We start from the raw sequence: 16,188 nt of genomic DNA, 5'->3' as shown, positions 1-16,188 counted from the left end.
ATTCAAGACCACCTTATTCCAATTTCAGGAACTGAGAGGGTTTGAAGCTGGACCTGTACAGGCCTGTCTGCTTCCAACTGACCAGTACTAATAGAGAAAAGCCTTTAGGCAGCCAGACCCAAAGTGAGAGGTAGTCGCAAACATCCCCTTCCCTATCTCTCTTCCCTATCTCTTTCCTTAAGAGGCTGCTAAAAGCACTGCATCACCTTTCAGACCCACCTGAATCAGCTAAATCAGATGCCATGAACTCAGCACATTTTCCTAAGGGGAAGAATTGCCCAAAATCCTGGATCGCCATTCTCCACTGGCTCTTAGCCTCGAAATTCTTCACTTTCTTGTTAGCTCTCCAATGTCTTAAAGATTAAAAATATATATATTTCTAATGTTCTTTATAGCAAAATCTAGTTTGCTATAAAACATATTGAGTTTTTAATGTCAACTATTATTTTTTATTTCTAGGTTTCCTGACTTTGTTTCAAAAGATACTTGTTCTTTGTATTTTTTAACTTATTTCTTGAAATACATTACATACACTTACTTCACATTTAGTGTCTGAATAAAATCTGAGGAATTTGTGTGTCTGATTCTGTTGTTGGTTGCTTCTAATAGTTTTTGTTGGGGTGTCGGTATTGTGCACGTGTGTGCACGCATGTGTGTGAGTTCATTCAGCACTACTCATTATCTTTTGTACTTTCTTTGAGGACAGGGAATGAGAGTAGGTTTCTCCTGAAAGGATTTATGTTTGCTTGTATCAGACTTCTGGGGGCACTAAGGATCCAGGATCATTTTCAACTAAATTCTTGGCTGGAGAACTTTGAGGCCACCCAGGCGGGGTGAATTGGGACTCCAAACTGATGGGAAGGCTGCCATGTGGCTATGGCTCCTAGGAAATGCTGTTGCCCCTGAATATCCTGTGCCATAATTCAGTATCCGCAGTTTTCCTGTAGTCCTCTGATGACAGTGAGGTGGCTGCTTATTTCTAATTCTCCCTGCCACTAAGACTGAGGTCCTTTGGGTCCCCAACTACATAGGATAGTCTTCTATGAGACACTACCTGCCTTGGGAAGACCTTAGGCTTTATATTCTCGCTTTGTGAGATCTCAAAAAACAATGCTCCAGTTCACCCCATTTAGCAAATGCCATTAGAGTTGAAGTTAAACCTAGTGTCCCGTTCCTTCTCTCAGTTCAGATCTCTACTTATCCCTGGTTTGAGTATTCCTTGTTCTGTTTTGTTTACAAGTTCACAGGAACATAGCAGAAGGTATTTCATATCATAGCCAACATTTTTAGTTGTATTCAGTGGGAGAATCAGTTTGGACTCCTAGTCTGTCATGTTGCCAGAAGCTGGTTTTCTATAACATTCAAATTTTGCCATCCATTCCAAAATTATATTTTTAGTTTTTGAAAAGACAAAACAAGTATGATAATAATGTGCTCTTTAAAGGACTCTAGGTTTATTAAGGGGGTTACAGAAACAATTATTCTCACCAAAATCAACACGCTTTTAAATAAATATCAGTTAAAACTTTATGGACTGTTTCTACTCAAGGTCAGCTCAAATTGAAAAGGGCACTGGGTTGGAAGCCAGGGGCCCTGGGTTCTAGTCCTACTAATTTGCTGTGTGATTTTGGGTAAGCAGCCCCTCAACAGGCAGGCGTTGCGTTTCCCCTGCATGTAATGGAGGCACCGGACGGTAGTGACTGCACATGCCAGTATGTGATGTGGACGGAACACATAGGATCGGAGTTTCTGGTGCCCGAGGTATTTCTTAAAGTGAGCCCACTTTCGCATTTTAAACACTCTGTAGCACAATGCTTTAAATGAACTCATATTCTGGTGTGGCCACTTAAAAAATCAATATAAACTACTTTTGTATTTCTAAATAGATATTTAATGATTCTTAATATTTTGACATCTTAGTTCTGAGAACTTTATTATTTCCCTTTCTTTCTGGCATTTCACATTTAAAAAAATTTAAATTATTTTACTGCTGTTGTTTATTGTAGCTGTTAATATAATTTAGGGATTATCTGCTTTCTGCACAAAAAATTTCTAATATTCAAAAGCTGCATCTGTACCATCTGCCAGGAGTTGATGTGAAGAATTTTGAAAATATAATGATTTAAAACTGTTAGGATATTGCATTAATCATTTAAGAAATCAATCTAATACACAGATTAAACTGTCCAAATTAAATTTTAATGTGACATATTCACAGGTTTACACTATAAAGTTGTAAAAAATATCTTTTTCAAATTTGATGAAGTGATGCAAAATGCTGAAGAAACTCAGCACTCAAATGAATTACACATTTGATGCCATTTTTTGGCAAAGCCTCGGAAAATGTCATATGAAAGAAAAACATTATACTTATAGTAAGGTCTTGACAGCAGCCTGGAATAGTTAACAACTCTGCTCCTGAACGGGAATGCTGGTTGTAAACAAACGGCTAATGATGATACTAGTCTCCTCACCGTGAGGCAATCTAAATACCAAAACAAACAAAAAAACCAACATATGCACACACACATCCCTCACCTTATTTACTTTCTAATTTGTAATTACTTCAGGTCAGGCTTCAAATATCTAATGTAATTTCTAATGTTGCCTTGCAGGTGTATCAGCAGCCATGTGAGAAATGAAGAGGTGTCAGGCTACCAGGCAAGTCAGTCAGGTCTTTGTTTCTGGTTTTGCTTTCATCTATGAGAGGCATAAATAATTCCATCAGCTACGGAGATGAAGTTCCTGGGTGTCAGTGCCTCACATCTTCCAAACCCTAGACCTGAAAATGATGGGAACTTTCCATTTGTCAACCACACTGATGCAGTCTTTATATCCAATGTCTTCTCAATGTATCTTACTCTGTATCACAGCTTTCTCTGATATGACAGAATTAAGAGGAAAAAAAAAACCCTATAAAGCAAGTTGTCCATTTAAAAGTTATTGGCCAATTCCACTTGAAAAGTTTTTTAAAAACCATATTACAAACAAGAATATAACAAATAACATTATGGAAAAAATATACATGTGTATTTCTGGTATGAAGATTAAAAAGAAAAATAAAGATTATATATTTAAAAATAAAAAATAAAACGCCTCCCCCAAAAGATTAAAAAGTCCAGAAAAATAAACTTCACAAAATTAAGTATGGTTATATTTGACAGAAGTATTATGGGATTATCTTTCTTTTTATCTATATGCTATTCTATATATTAATATTGGATTTTTTTGCAAAGGACACATATTATAATTACCTATAATTATAATAGGAAGAAATAATATAGCTTTTAAAACAGTTATTGTGAAAGATTAATGCTTATCAATATCAATTAAAAAACCTATTTTAACTGGATTAGGAATGGCATTGATATTACTAATAAGAAGACAAACTAAAGTTATGGCAAATATAGCTAAAGGGTCTTGTTAATTTCCTACATTAGTAATTACATCAACCACTGGGCAGAAAGAATGCTGATATAAGTACTATATAAAGACACTGAAGGGATAAAATGAGATATCCCTAACACATTGGTTCTTATAGACGAGTCCTAGGTTACCTTAGGAGGTCTGCAAGATGAGAACGAACTCAAGGAATATAAAAATATATGAATTGGTTAGGGCATATTTTTCATTGCACCTAAAAATTAAATATGTATGGTTCTACAGTAAAGTTCAACAAGATTTTCTTCTGATGGCTAGTGAGAAAGTTCGAGATAGACTGTCCAAAAGAGAACAAAGCACTTTATGGACTCTCAAATTAAGAGGAGTGTCTCTTATTCACCTTACCAAAAGATTAAAATTCTTTGTCTCAACTGTGAGGTTTTGTATATCTTTACACATATCATATACCTTTGAAAGTCTTTACTATCTAAAAAATATATTATTGGAAAATATATTGTGAGCAATGTGCTTTTTGGCACATGAAGCTAGAACTGAAAATGGCAGTAATATGTATGCAATGAAATTTCACTTGAGAGACTGATGGTTCTGGCTACAAAGGGCAGCTTTGTTTTTCTAGGACTTTCAGGAAATCAATCTAATTGTGTGGATGTTTCATACAATTGAACATTTCGAATAAGAGGATCTTATCTTTAATTGATTAAACTGATGAAAATAATTTTTTACCAATTAGGTTAAATTCATTGCCCATTCTCTGCCTTAAGAAACAATAATAAATACCATCTAAACTTTTCTTAATGAATCAGGGTCATTATAATGAGCGTCAGACACTGTCTCGCAGAATACAATGAGGTACCATCTACAACAAAGTATTCCATAATATTCCACTGCTATGGTCTTGTGCTTCCTTAGCTCGTGTCAAGTGGGCAGCCAGCACCTGTTGCTGCTGCCAGAACAGATGTCCTTAGCTGTGCATTTCTCTCTCCTTTCTTAGCCCAATAATATTGCAGGCTAAAGAGATCCACAGGTCAGTCTCTGCCCTTGCTTTTCTTTCACTCTTTCATTTATTTATTTATTTATTTAATTCTTGACATATATGTGTTATATAGTCATAAATTTTATGAATTTGCCATCCAGGGTATTCTCCGTCACTTTTATTATTCTTTAATCTGTTTTGAATCAAAACTGGATAATCAATTGGTCGGCACCATGCCCAAAGTAACAAGTAAACAGAGTACCACTGATGGCTGGTCTGAGAGGCTTTCTATAAGCCAAGGGCATATGTACTTTCATTTTCCTATATAACTAACATTAAGAGTTAGTGCACAGACTGAATATAGATGACAGGAAAAACAGGTCAGATAATTCTGGCCTCCAAGAAAAAAAAAGTGATGGTTCAAGAATACCTGAAGAAAGTGAACTATTTTGAAAAAAGGATTTTTGCCTAGTTTGCTCAAAAAGAGGAATTAATTCTACATGATATCGGGCACAACACAGAGCTAACATTCCATAGGGATTTCTGTTTCTTATAAAAACCAAGATTAAGCTAGTTTAACAGTATAGGTTAGACAGATGAAAAGCAGTCAAAAACTGTACACTTTCACAGCCTATCAAACCTGAGGGGCCCTAGTGTGACTTAATCCAGCATCAATAAGATAGTTTGAAGAAACCTGAAATAGCCCAGTGCCACTTGAGAGGTACTAAGCAAGCACCTCAGGGTTGTGTTTCATGAAGAAGTTTTAAAATTTTTTCTTGATTTACAAGCTCAGATTGCCCTTCCTCCTCTAATTTCTGGCACTAGCCATAGAGAAGGTATTGTGTTCTTAGAACTTTCAAAAGAGGACCTGACACCTTATCTCCCTAAAGCTGATTAGAGCGTATGTCCAAACCTGTATCTCTATGTGACCATGTTCAGTTTGGTACTAGTTTTGATATGATGAAATGTAAGGAAACCTGGAAAGTACTTAGAGACATAATTTAACGAAAGGGATTACATAGTTTATTAAAGAACTTGACATAGCCAAACGGGAAACCAACTCTATCTCTAATCAACTATCAATCTTATTTACAGTTTATTACCTTCCACAAAAATCCTACGCACAGGCCTGGATGACTTACATTGGCACTAAAGAGACTCCTAGGCTGTAGAGAGGATTGCCCTGCAGTACATCTCTCTGACAATGCTGGTATCTAAAGTAAAACACCACATTTCTTGTTCACCTACATTGGGGTGTTACAGCCTACTGCAGACTCTGTACTCAACAAAGAAGTGTAACTCTTTTGAATTTTAGAGCCAAATTTCATGCTTCTATAAAAATTCTAATTATATGTCTATAATAATTTTTATCTTTTAATTTATTTGTATTTTCTTTTTTAATTGTCCTTCAGTTACAGTTGTCCCCACTTCCCCCTCCCCATTACTGTCGTCCGCCCTACCCGCCCGTACCTCCCACATTCAATCCTCTGTCAGCATTATCTTTGTCCATGGGTCCTTCATACAAGTTCCTTGACTTGACCCTTCTCCTTCTTTTCCCCATTACCTCACCAGCACTTGTTTGTTGATTTGGATATGATGGCCATTCTGATCCATGTGAAGTGGTATCTCATTGTGGTTTTAATTTGCATCTCTCTGATGGCTAGTGATGCTGAGCATCCTTTGGTATGTCTCTGGGCCCTCCATATGTCCCTCTTGGAGAAGTTTCTGTTCAGGTCCTTTGCATACTTTTTCATTGGATTGTTTGTCTTCCTGGAGTGGAGTCATCTGAGTTCTTTATACATTCGGGAGATCAAACCTTTGTCTGAGGTATCGTTTGCAAATATAATTTCCCATATGGTTGGTTCGTTACCTTTTCATTTTGCTGCTGTTTTCTTTAGCTGTGCAGCTTTTTATTTTGATGAAGTCCCATTTTTTTATTATTTTTTTTATGTCCTTTGCTCTAGGGGACATATGGGTGAAAATATTGCTGTGTGGAATCTAAAATTTTCATGCCTATGTTTTCCTCTAGAACTCTATAATAATGTTTTTTGTTTATTTTTTTTTAAGACAGAGGAGAGGGAGGGAGAAGAGAGGGAGAGACCCATTGATGTGAGAGAGAAACAATGATCAGTTGTTAGTGGGCAACACCCACCAGTTGCCTAACCTAGGTGGGCACCCTGACCGGTAACCTTTTGCTTTGTGGGATGACCCCCAACCAACTGAGCCACACTGGTCAGGACCTACAATAATGATCTTATTCCTTGACATTCTATTTCTTTCATTTACTGAAGCCTTCTTTTACACATTATCTGAAACTTTAAAAAAGCAGATAGATGGAAAACAAATGGCAAAAGCTATGAGGTCATGTTTAGATAATGCTTTTCTTCTTATGTAGAGGTATAATTATATCCATTATCTGACAATACCCTTATAAGGAACACCAGATCTTGAGCTTTATTGGAAAGACTGAAAATACATTTTTACTACATAAAAAAGCTTTTTTCTTGGAGGGGAATGGTGTTATCAAATCACTGAGACACTTCCTTTGTCTTTCCCCTATAATACTCAGCTAGTGGGACATAACTCAACGAAGATCCTTCTGCGTAATGCACTAGAATGCCTGAGAGATCCACACATCTGTACATATGAAGGTGGGCGCATTAAAATGCATAGTAGTGGAGGAACTGGGGCAATGACAGGGATAGTTCCCAGGCCCCTGTTCCCCTGCCATGTGGCTGAGTCTGCAGCCCTAGTGAGTACAGTAGCAGCAGCAGAGACAGATCTTCCGACTCCATCCCCACCCCCATAGCCCCAGCAAAGAAAACGGAGAGCGTTAGCATCAGTACCCACGACTCCAGTGCTCCCTACCCCTGAAGCTGTGGTGGTGCTACATCACCAAAGAGCCTGGCAGCAGAAGTAGGGGCAGTGCATGACACTCTGGCCTTTAGCCGCAGTGGCACCAGCAGGCACAGGGAACTGAGTGGCAGCTGTGGCAGAGCCTGCAATCCTGGCTCCCCTGTCAACCATATTATTTGTTCCAACCCTTCACCAGAGCAGAGCTGCCCAAGACCCAGACAACCCCAGACACAGTGTGGGCACATGCTATCACTGTGACCCTGGTGGGGACACCTGTGATCACAGCAAAACCCACAACCATGGTGACATGGGGAGCAGCAAAGCACCAATGACCCTGAAGGCACAAGCAGCACTGAAGAGGGTCCCCATGACACCGATGGCAGAGGTGGTGGAAGGTGGGAAGTGCTGGCTCTCAAACATAACTAGAACCAACTCAGGTAAAAGAAATAAAAAACTTGTGCTATATATAGCAAGTACCACCCACTGGAAAACAAAATCTTCTAATCAACAACCTGCAAAGTTGTTAAAATTAAAAGAAAGCTGTAGCTAAATAAGAAAAGTATTCACTAACTCAAGTGTGCTAGCAGAGGAATAACTCATTAAGCACCATGAATAATCACAGTAACAGAGTATCACAAAAAGAAAATGACAATTTTCCAGAAACCAAACTCAAAGTCATAGAAGATTCTGATATGAATGATAGGGAATTCAAAATAGCTGTCATAAGAAACTCAGTGAGATACAAGAAAATCCAGAAACAATTCAATGAACTCAGGAATAAAGTTAATCAACAGAACAGTACTTTACCCAAGAGACTGAAACCCTAAAAAGAACCAAACGGAAATTCTGGAGCTGAAGAACTCAATAAATGAGATGAAGAATATATCAGAAAGCATAAGAAATAGAGAAGACCATATGGAAGAGAAAACTAGTGGGCTCGAGTATTGAAATCCAAATACAATTCAGGTGGAAGAGAACTAAAACATTTTTAAAACCAAAAGAATTCTGCAAACACTACCTGACTCCATCAGAAAGAGCAACATACAGATAATGGGCTTACAAGGAGAAGAGAGGGAGAAGGGAACAGAGAGACTATGTAAAGCAATAACAGATGATTCTTAGGGTATAATCCCAGCAGTGGAATCACCAACCCAAAAGAATCTATGCACACCACTGTTCATAGCAGCACAATTTACAATAGCCAAGAGCTGAAGCAAGCTAAGTGCCCATCGGTAAATGAGTGGGTCAAAAAACTGGGGTACATTTACACAATGGAATACTACACAGCAGAAAGAAAGAAGGAACTCCTACCCTTCGAGACATCATGGATGGGACTGGAAAGCATTATGCTCAGTGATATAAGCCATGAAGTAAAGACAAATACCATATTATCTCACCTATAAGTGGAACCTAACCAACAAAACAAACAAGCAAGCAAAATATAACCAGAGACATTAAAATTAAGAACAAACTGACAGTGACCAGAGTGGACGGGGGAGGAGATAATGGGGGAAAAAGGGAGAAGGGTTCTCAGGAACCCTATAAAGGACAGATGGACAAAACCAAAGGGAGGTAGGATCAAGAGTGAGAATTGGGGATGGTTGGGGTTGGGGGATTCGTGGGGGGGAAATGGAGACAGTTTTGTTGTTAATCCTTGAACAACAACAACAAAAAGTAAAAAAGAAAAGAAATAACAGACAGGAACCCCCAAAACCTGGGGAAGGAACTAGACATACAAGTACAAGAACCTAATAAACCACCTAATTATCTCAGTGCAAAAAGACCATCTCTAAGGCATTATAGTAAAACTGCCAAAAGTGGGTTTGGCTGGGGTGGCGGGGAGTGGTGGGGGGAAAATACAGACAACTGTAATTGAACAACAATAAAATAATTTTTTAAACAGTCATTGATAAAGAAAGAATACTAAAGGAAACCAGGTGGGGAACAACAGTAACCTAGAAAGGAATCCCTACTAGGCTACCTTTAGATTTGTCAGTCTAACTAAACTCTATATGCCAAGAATGAAAACTCTACAGGCCAGGAGAGAGCTGAGTGACATATTCAAAATATCAAAAAATTGAAAACTGCCGGCCAAGAATAATCTATCCAGCAAAATTATATACTTCAAATATGAAGGAGAAATAAAGCCTTTTTCAGACAAATAAAAGCTAAGGGAGTTCACCGCAAGACCTGCCTAACGAGAAATGCTGAAAGGAGCTCTTCTACTGGGAATGAAAATGCAAACAGTACCATAAAACTTTGACTAAAGTGATAAACAGAATCAGAAAATTGCAGCCCTATTATAGAATAGAAATTTAAATACTTGGAACTACTTCAATTTGGTAACGATCTTGCAATATAAAAAGGCATAATTTGCGACAACAAAAAACTTAAAATGGGAAGATGAAAAGGACAGACTTGTAGAGGCAAATAAAGATAACATGCCTATTAGAAGAAAAAAAACAATTTTATGTATGAGAAGTTTTATATAAACCTCATGGTAACCATAAAACAAAAATCTAGAGGAGAGACATGAAACATAAACAAAGAGTAAACAGAGGAAAACATCATGAAAAATATCAAACTAAGAAGCAGACAGAAACACAAGGAAAAAGAAACAATGGAGGTATAGACCACTCAGAAAACCAATAATAAAATGGCAGCAGTACACCCTCATATATCAATAATCAGCCTAATGGACCGAACTTACCAATCAAAAGGCAGAAAACAGCTGGATCAGTTAAAAAAACATGACCCAACCATATGCTGCCTTCAGGAGACTCAGCTCCATGGGTGTTAAAAAGATTAACATGTTGACTTAATTACTGACTGAAATTGGGGTGTATACTTTCTTACCAGGCAGAGATGTTAGGAGACTTGGGGCTATATATTAATATGTTTCAGGGGGCAGCTTTGTTGAGGCATAATGGACTCACAAAAGAGCTGCGCCTGTTTGGATGTGCGCAGTTGGTGAGTCCAGACAGGAGCCGACACCCCAGCCACTGGGGCCACCATCAGGTGTGCACTTGGGGTCGTTCAGTTGTACAGCACCCCGGTCATTTACTAATACAGAAACAACAACTTCTCCTTCAAAAGATTTTTAAGTACTTTATCTTGTCATAATGGAACTTTTTAAATAAAAAGTTAATACAGCAAAATGTAAAAAATAGAAATAACAGACCTTATTGATAAGTTTATATATAGAGAGAAATAGATGGTTCCTAACTTTAAAGTAATTTGTCTCAAATGATAGAACAGATTTAGAATCAGAACAATGGTTAGAACATAAATTCCAAATTAGCTATACAAATCTAGCCCAGAAGATTGGGTAAAGATTATAAAACCCAGGAAACATCACTTCCCGATCAAAGGCGGTTTCCTCAGACAACAGAAGCCTGAAGAGAGTACCGTGCCTATTACAGCCACAGGCTACAAGGGGAACTCAGTGCACAGAAGAAGGACTGAATGAGGGACGATGATGCACGGACATCGTAACACAGAGCTTTCTTGTCTTTACGGGTTTCTTCCCAAGTGCTTTTACTCCAAGCATAGAAAATTTAATTCTACAATGCAGTGTCAGTGGTCAGCAAGTATTAGACTTGCCAGATGAATTCATAGAATCAGGAAATCATACTACTGGAAGCTTTACTTAAGAATGTATACAAGACTACACATACACCCCTTTTAAGAAAAATATGATTACAGAAATGCAATTGTGAGAATGCATAAAAGTTTACTTTGAGATTTTATTTTGTCATATTTATATGTAACCCTATTAATTATAAGCTTTAATAGCAACTAACAGTATTAAAATTTATATTTTCAATTTATAGGATTTGAACAAAAAACAAAATAGAACTGTAAATAGCTATATATTTCTTCTCCAAATATAAAATTTTTGCTTTTAAATTGCAATATAAATTTGTTAAGGGTTTTCTCATTATCTAATTTACCTCTTGTAGAAAACTGAGAAGTGCACAAACCATTATATGATACGAAAGTTGGGTCTCAAAGGTTTAAATAACTTCAGTAGAATGAAGAGTTTTAGCACTTTCCTAAATTTTTCCCTTATTTTTTGAGAAAATATAATATTCCAAAGCATTCATATATTATTAGTGTTACATATAATGAGTACCCAGTATTAATGTCAAAATTACTATTAAAAATAAAATTAGTGCATTTTTAGTCTCTTTATATTTAGCAGATGTGATATACATATTCAGATAAAATTCATATGAAAGACAGGTCTATATAACACAACAATTTACTACACACCAAAATATCCACAAGGCTCTTTTTAATATTATCTACTTCTTGTTTTATTGGCAAATTAAATTGCTAGATATAGCATATCATGTTGAAAAGACCAAATCACCCAGAGCTGCCATAATACTCAGATAACTTAGTCTTGGACTAAAATAAAGCACATTACAAAAGCCCAATGTGTAACCATAGAGCCCAGTCAAGAAATCTTTCCTGAATAGGTTCAAGAGGATATTTGGCTCAACTGATGCATGAAGTTGTAAGGCTATGGTCAAACGACACTTTCCAAACTTCTTTTCATGAAATAATCTCACTATGCAAATGCATATGTGAACCTGAGTCTGTTCCCAGTGTTTACATAGTTCTAACCTTAGAGTATCTGCTGGCTGGGGAGGCAGGCTAAGCTCCAGCACACATTCGAGGACATGTGCTGGAGATCCCACTTCGTTGCCACAGCCCTGGGCAGCAAGATGGCTCACAGCATCATCCTCAACCATGGGGAAAGAAGGCTATCAGACTTAAACACTTCCCAGGCACGTGTGAATACTAACTATAATGCAGTGTTCACGGAAATTCACAAATCTTTCATACTAAGTAATTTCTATCATATGATTGGCAATACCTGTGAATTTTAAAAGATCAAATTAAGTTTAGAGAAAATATAATCCTAAGAAGAAGGTAATCATAATGCATCATAGATAAGGGCTAAAAATGAATTTTGTTAAGCATTCTAAAAAGATAGTGACAATACAATATTGCTCCTAATAACACTCAATAATATTAGAATTAAAATAAAATGGCCAACTTATTGTCCACATCTTGGTTTCTAAATGCAAACTCCAATAAGAGAAACCAGAGTTCCTTGGAGAAGTGCTTGATTCCAGGCGTATAGAAGGTAAAATGCAAAGCAACTTGGAGCATCTTGTGCCAGAAAGTAAGAAAGTAGGATGGGGGCAAGATGAAAAAAACAGAGGCCAAACAGAAAAAGCTACTATGAGCCAATGCTGGTATGATTTGAACAACAAAATAAATAATGACAGGGATTATAACACACAGGATAAAATAAATACTTATAAGCCAACTGACACAAATAAGTAAATAAATAAAAAATAGAAGAGAGAGCTCTTTCTTACAGAAGAATTCCAAGTAGTAAAAGTAACAGGAATCAGGGAAGTAGAAAGTCACCATTGAACCCCTACAGTAAATAACTGCTGCCTACAGGCAAGATCCATCCATTGATGCTAAAATTAGTGAGAGAAGCTTGAAAAGAAACACAGCATTTTATATAGTCTCAGAGTACCTCCCCCTAAACACTTATAATTTCAAAGGAAAAAAGAGTAATTTTACAGTGTAGCAACTCAGTAAAAACGCACCAGCAAAGAGACAATAGATACCTTGTTCTTCCGGTATAACACACTGGGAAGGACTCATCATTAATGTGGCAATCTAGCCAAAAAAAAAAAAAAAAGAAAGAAAGAAAGAAAGAAAGAAAGAAAGAAAGAAAGAAAGAAAGAAAGAAAGAAAGAAAGAAAGAAAGAAAGAAAGCAAACAACAACAACAATGCATAACCTCAATCTAATCATGAGAAAACCCCAGACAAACTCAAGGTGAGACAGCCTACAAAATATCTAAGCAAGACTCTTCAAAGTGGCAAGGTCATGAAAGGTAAGAAAAAACAGAAACTATCGTAGATCAGTGAGAATATGGAGACATGATAAGTAAGTGTGATATGGAATTCTGGACGGAACCATAAAACCAAAAAAAGGACATTAATGGGAAAACTGGTGAAATTCTAACAAGGACTACAGTTAATTAACATTATTGTGTCAACATTAATTGCTTGGTTTTGATCACTGTACTATAGTTAGTATATTGAGGTAAGACCTTAACACTGAAGGTATAAGGAAAGTCTCTTATTTTTTATGTTCTCTGTAAGCCTAAAATTATTTCAAAATTGAACAATAAACTAAATAAATAAAATGGCTCATTCTGAGGCTGGAAGAAAAATAATAGCAACTACAACCCAAATTTTTTTGAAGCTAATTTTAACTGTCATTTAGATTAAAGGAAAAATCCATGCATTTTTAGATGACATAAAGAAAATTAAATTCAGAAAAGTAATTATTAATGTAATTCTCTTTCTAATTATGGCAAAAAAAGATTTTAACATGGTCAGCTATCACATAAATACATTGAAATAAGTGGATAAGAATTTTCTTTTTCATGTTAAGAAATCATACTTTAGGGCTCCAATCCTTCTCTACTTAGTTGTATTCAATATTTCAGAAGCAGATACATAAACACGGCACTGGTTATGTCTACTACAGGCCCTAACCATGCATCACTATGACAGTAATGATCAATTTTCAGTGATCTCACTCCTTCTAGGTTATGAACTCTGAAGGCAAGGACCACCCATCTATGCCAAATGCACATCCCTGGTCCAGCACGGTTCTCCAGATACAAGGTACTAATAATTATTAGCTCAAAAAATATTTTAAGTAGAAGGTCTTTCTGTTTGAAAGGACTTACTTTCATATATTTCAAATGCTTTTAATTATAAGAAACAATCTCCATGTCACTTATGATTGTAAGATGACAACAAATTTGAGGATTCCAACCTGCTATTATAAAATTGAATATTACATGCTTTACAGCTGAGACAGTTTTAAAATACAGATCTTCAGTAAAATAGCTTTCTTGAAGCTTCTAGTTTCATAAAAATCATAGTGAAATAAAGAATATATTTAACCTATGTAAAAAGCAGGGTATTATTTTGATCAGCTTTTGATCGGTTTTATCAGTATTTTAAATTTTCTGTACCTAAACATAAAAGTTGAATACAAAAACCCCAAGAGTCTGTATTAAATACTACTCAAACGAATGCGTAACTGTTTACAGACGTATCAAACATAGGGACTAAGTACACTTCTTTGATGTTTTAAATGGTGTGCAATACAAAACAATGAAAGGTTCTGCGCTCTTCCAGATATGTGCTATGGCAACATCTAAATTTTGCCTGACATCAAACATTATTTTTTTAAATTTAGGAATAATAGTTACAATCATATTTGATTGAGTTTGCTTCTCAGACAAAAGTCCAAAGAAAGTAGTAAAAAAAAAAAGGCAAAATTCATCTTAAGAAGGAAGAGAGAAAGAGAAGGAAAGAAGGAAGGAAGAGGGGAGCGAGGGAAGAAGGAGAAGCAGTAAGTGAAAATATAAGCCTCATAAATGCCCTTACCTTCACTTCGTTTTTCTGCTTGTTTTGATGTATTTTCTACTTTTTTTTGCTTTGCTGCTAAGAGTTCCCGCTTTAACTGTCTTGCTTCTTTTCTGAGCTCTTCACTATAAAGCAAACACAATTATATAAACATATAATATACTGAGAAAAAGTTATTTAGCAAAAACAAGTAATTCTGGTTTTCAGGTACACAATCTCTAAGAGAAACAAAGTGAATAATGTAATTCATTTTGTTGCTGTATAGGTGTATTTCTGATATGAAAATTAATTATTATAAAATATACCTCCTTTCAAGTATATCAAACAGAAGTAGGTGATAAAGACCCATTGTTCTCTCACTAATTTACTTGCAAATTTAACATTCTAGTTTCAGTTTAATAATTCATGGAGTTCCAAATCGAAGCAAAATTTTTGATAAAGTACTATTCACTAAAAGATTTGGCTTTAAAACTTACTGAATTCTTGAACTAGCACAAATAACTATCATTAAGTAATCTTTATAAGCTAGCTGCAGTGCTAACATTTTTATAAACTCAATTTTTAACCCATTTACAATTTGGCAAGTAATTTCCTCTTCTGTAAAAACTACCAGACTCATGTGTTCCAATGATAAATACAATCACATATTAAAGGCAAACTTGAAATGTATCTCACTGTAGGTCAGAAGTTAAAGACTAGTTTCTATAAGCTGGTTTTAGGACAGGAGATTCAAACTCATGCATTAAGAAAAAATTAAGTGCCATTTAATGAACTCTTAGGGTCACTTGTGAAGAGTCAAAACTATGCATTTTATACCTGTGGATGTCAAACATTCACTCTACTTTAAACTAAAGCTACAGTGGATCACAGACAGACTGAGAACACTCTAGTCCAAGCAGGCTGTCATTCTAGAAATGGCTCCAAAGACACCCTTGCCAAATCTAAGTCTCCATAATTCTACACTGATTCAACTTTTAATTCCTCCTCATGATTTCTAATACGTTTTTACCACTGTCCTAGAAGTTACTGAACTGAGGCCCTGAAATGCACATGACCCAGTTCTTTCTACCTCTTTCCCACATCAAACACACACAGCCATAGTCTGTATTTGCTTGGTATCCAAAATCCTGAACTCTGAAACTTCCCTCTCTGATCAACATCTACTACCTTTTACTTTCTCAGTCACTCATTCATACGTAGCCTGTGATCTCTCTTAAATCCTTACCCATAGTTCATGACCTACTGGGCCTATTCTACCCTCAAGTGACTCTCCATCCATATTGGATGGTACGGTCAGCCATTTCATTGATGTGCTCAGTTGTACTCTTAATCTTCTTGACCTGTTTGTCTTTAGGGATACATCAATCACAGAAGACAAATCTCCACAGAATATCATTTCTTTAATAAGATTTTACTTATTCATTTTTAGAGAGAGGGGAAAGGAGGGAGAAAGACAGAAAGAAACATCAATGTG

General features: G+C 36.2%; 1 protein-coding gene across 1 annotated transcript in view; it reads right to left on the bottom strand.

Annotated features, from left to right (window-relative positions):
- Positions 1 to 16,188, bottom strand: part of CWC27 (CWC27 spliceosome associated cyclophilin) — a 184,706-nt gene that overhangs the window by 60,935 nt on the left and 107,583 nt on the right. The window contains exon 11 of the mRNA XM_037150808.2: positions 14,736 to 14,839. Coding sequence (XP_037006703.2) covers positions 14,736 to 14,839 — 104 coding nt within the window. The remainder of the gene's footprint in view (positions 1 to 14,735; positions 14,840 to 16,188) is intronic.

Source organism: Artibeus jamaicensis, unplaced genomic scaffold, assembly GCF_021234435.1.
Source record: "Artibeus jamaicensis isolate MK-2021 breed Jamaican fruit bat unplaced genomic scaffold, CSHL_Jam_final scaffold_369, whole genome shotgun sequence".
NCBI classification, from domain to species: Eukaryota; Metazoa; Chordata; class Mammalia; order Chiroptera; family Phyllostomidae; genus Artibeus; species Artibeus jamaicensis.
Note: the sequence above shows the minus strand (reverse complement) of the source record. Positions and strands in the feature narration are given on the sequence as shown.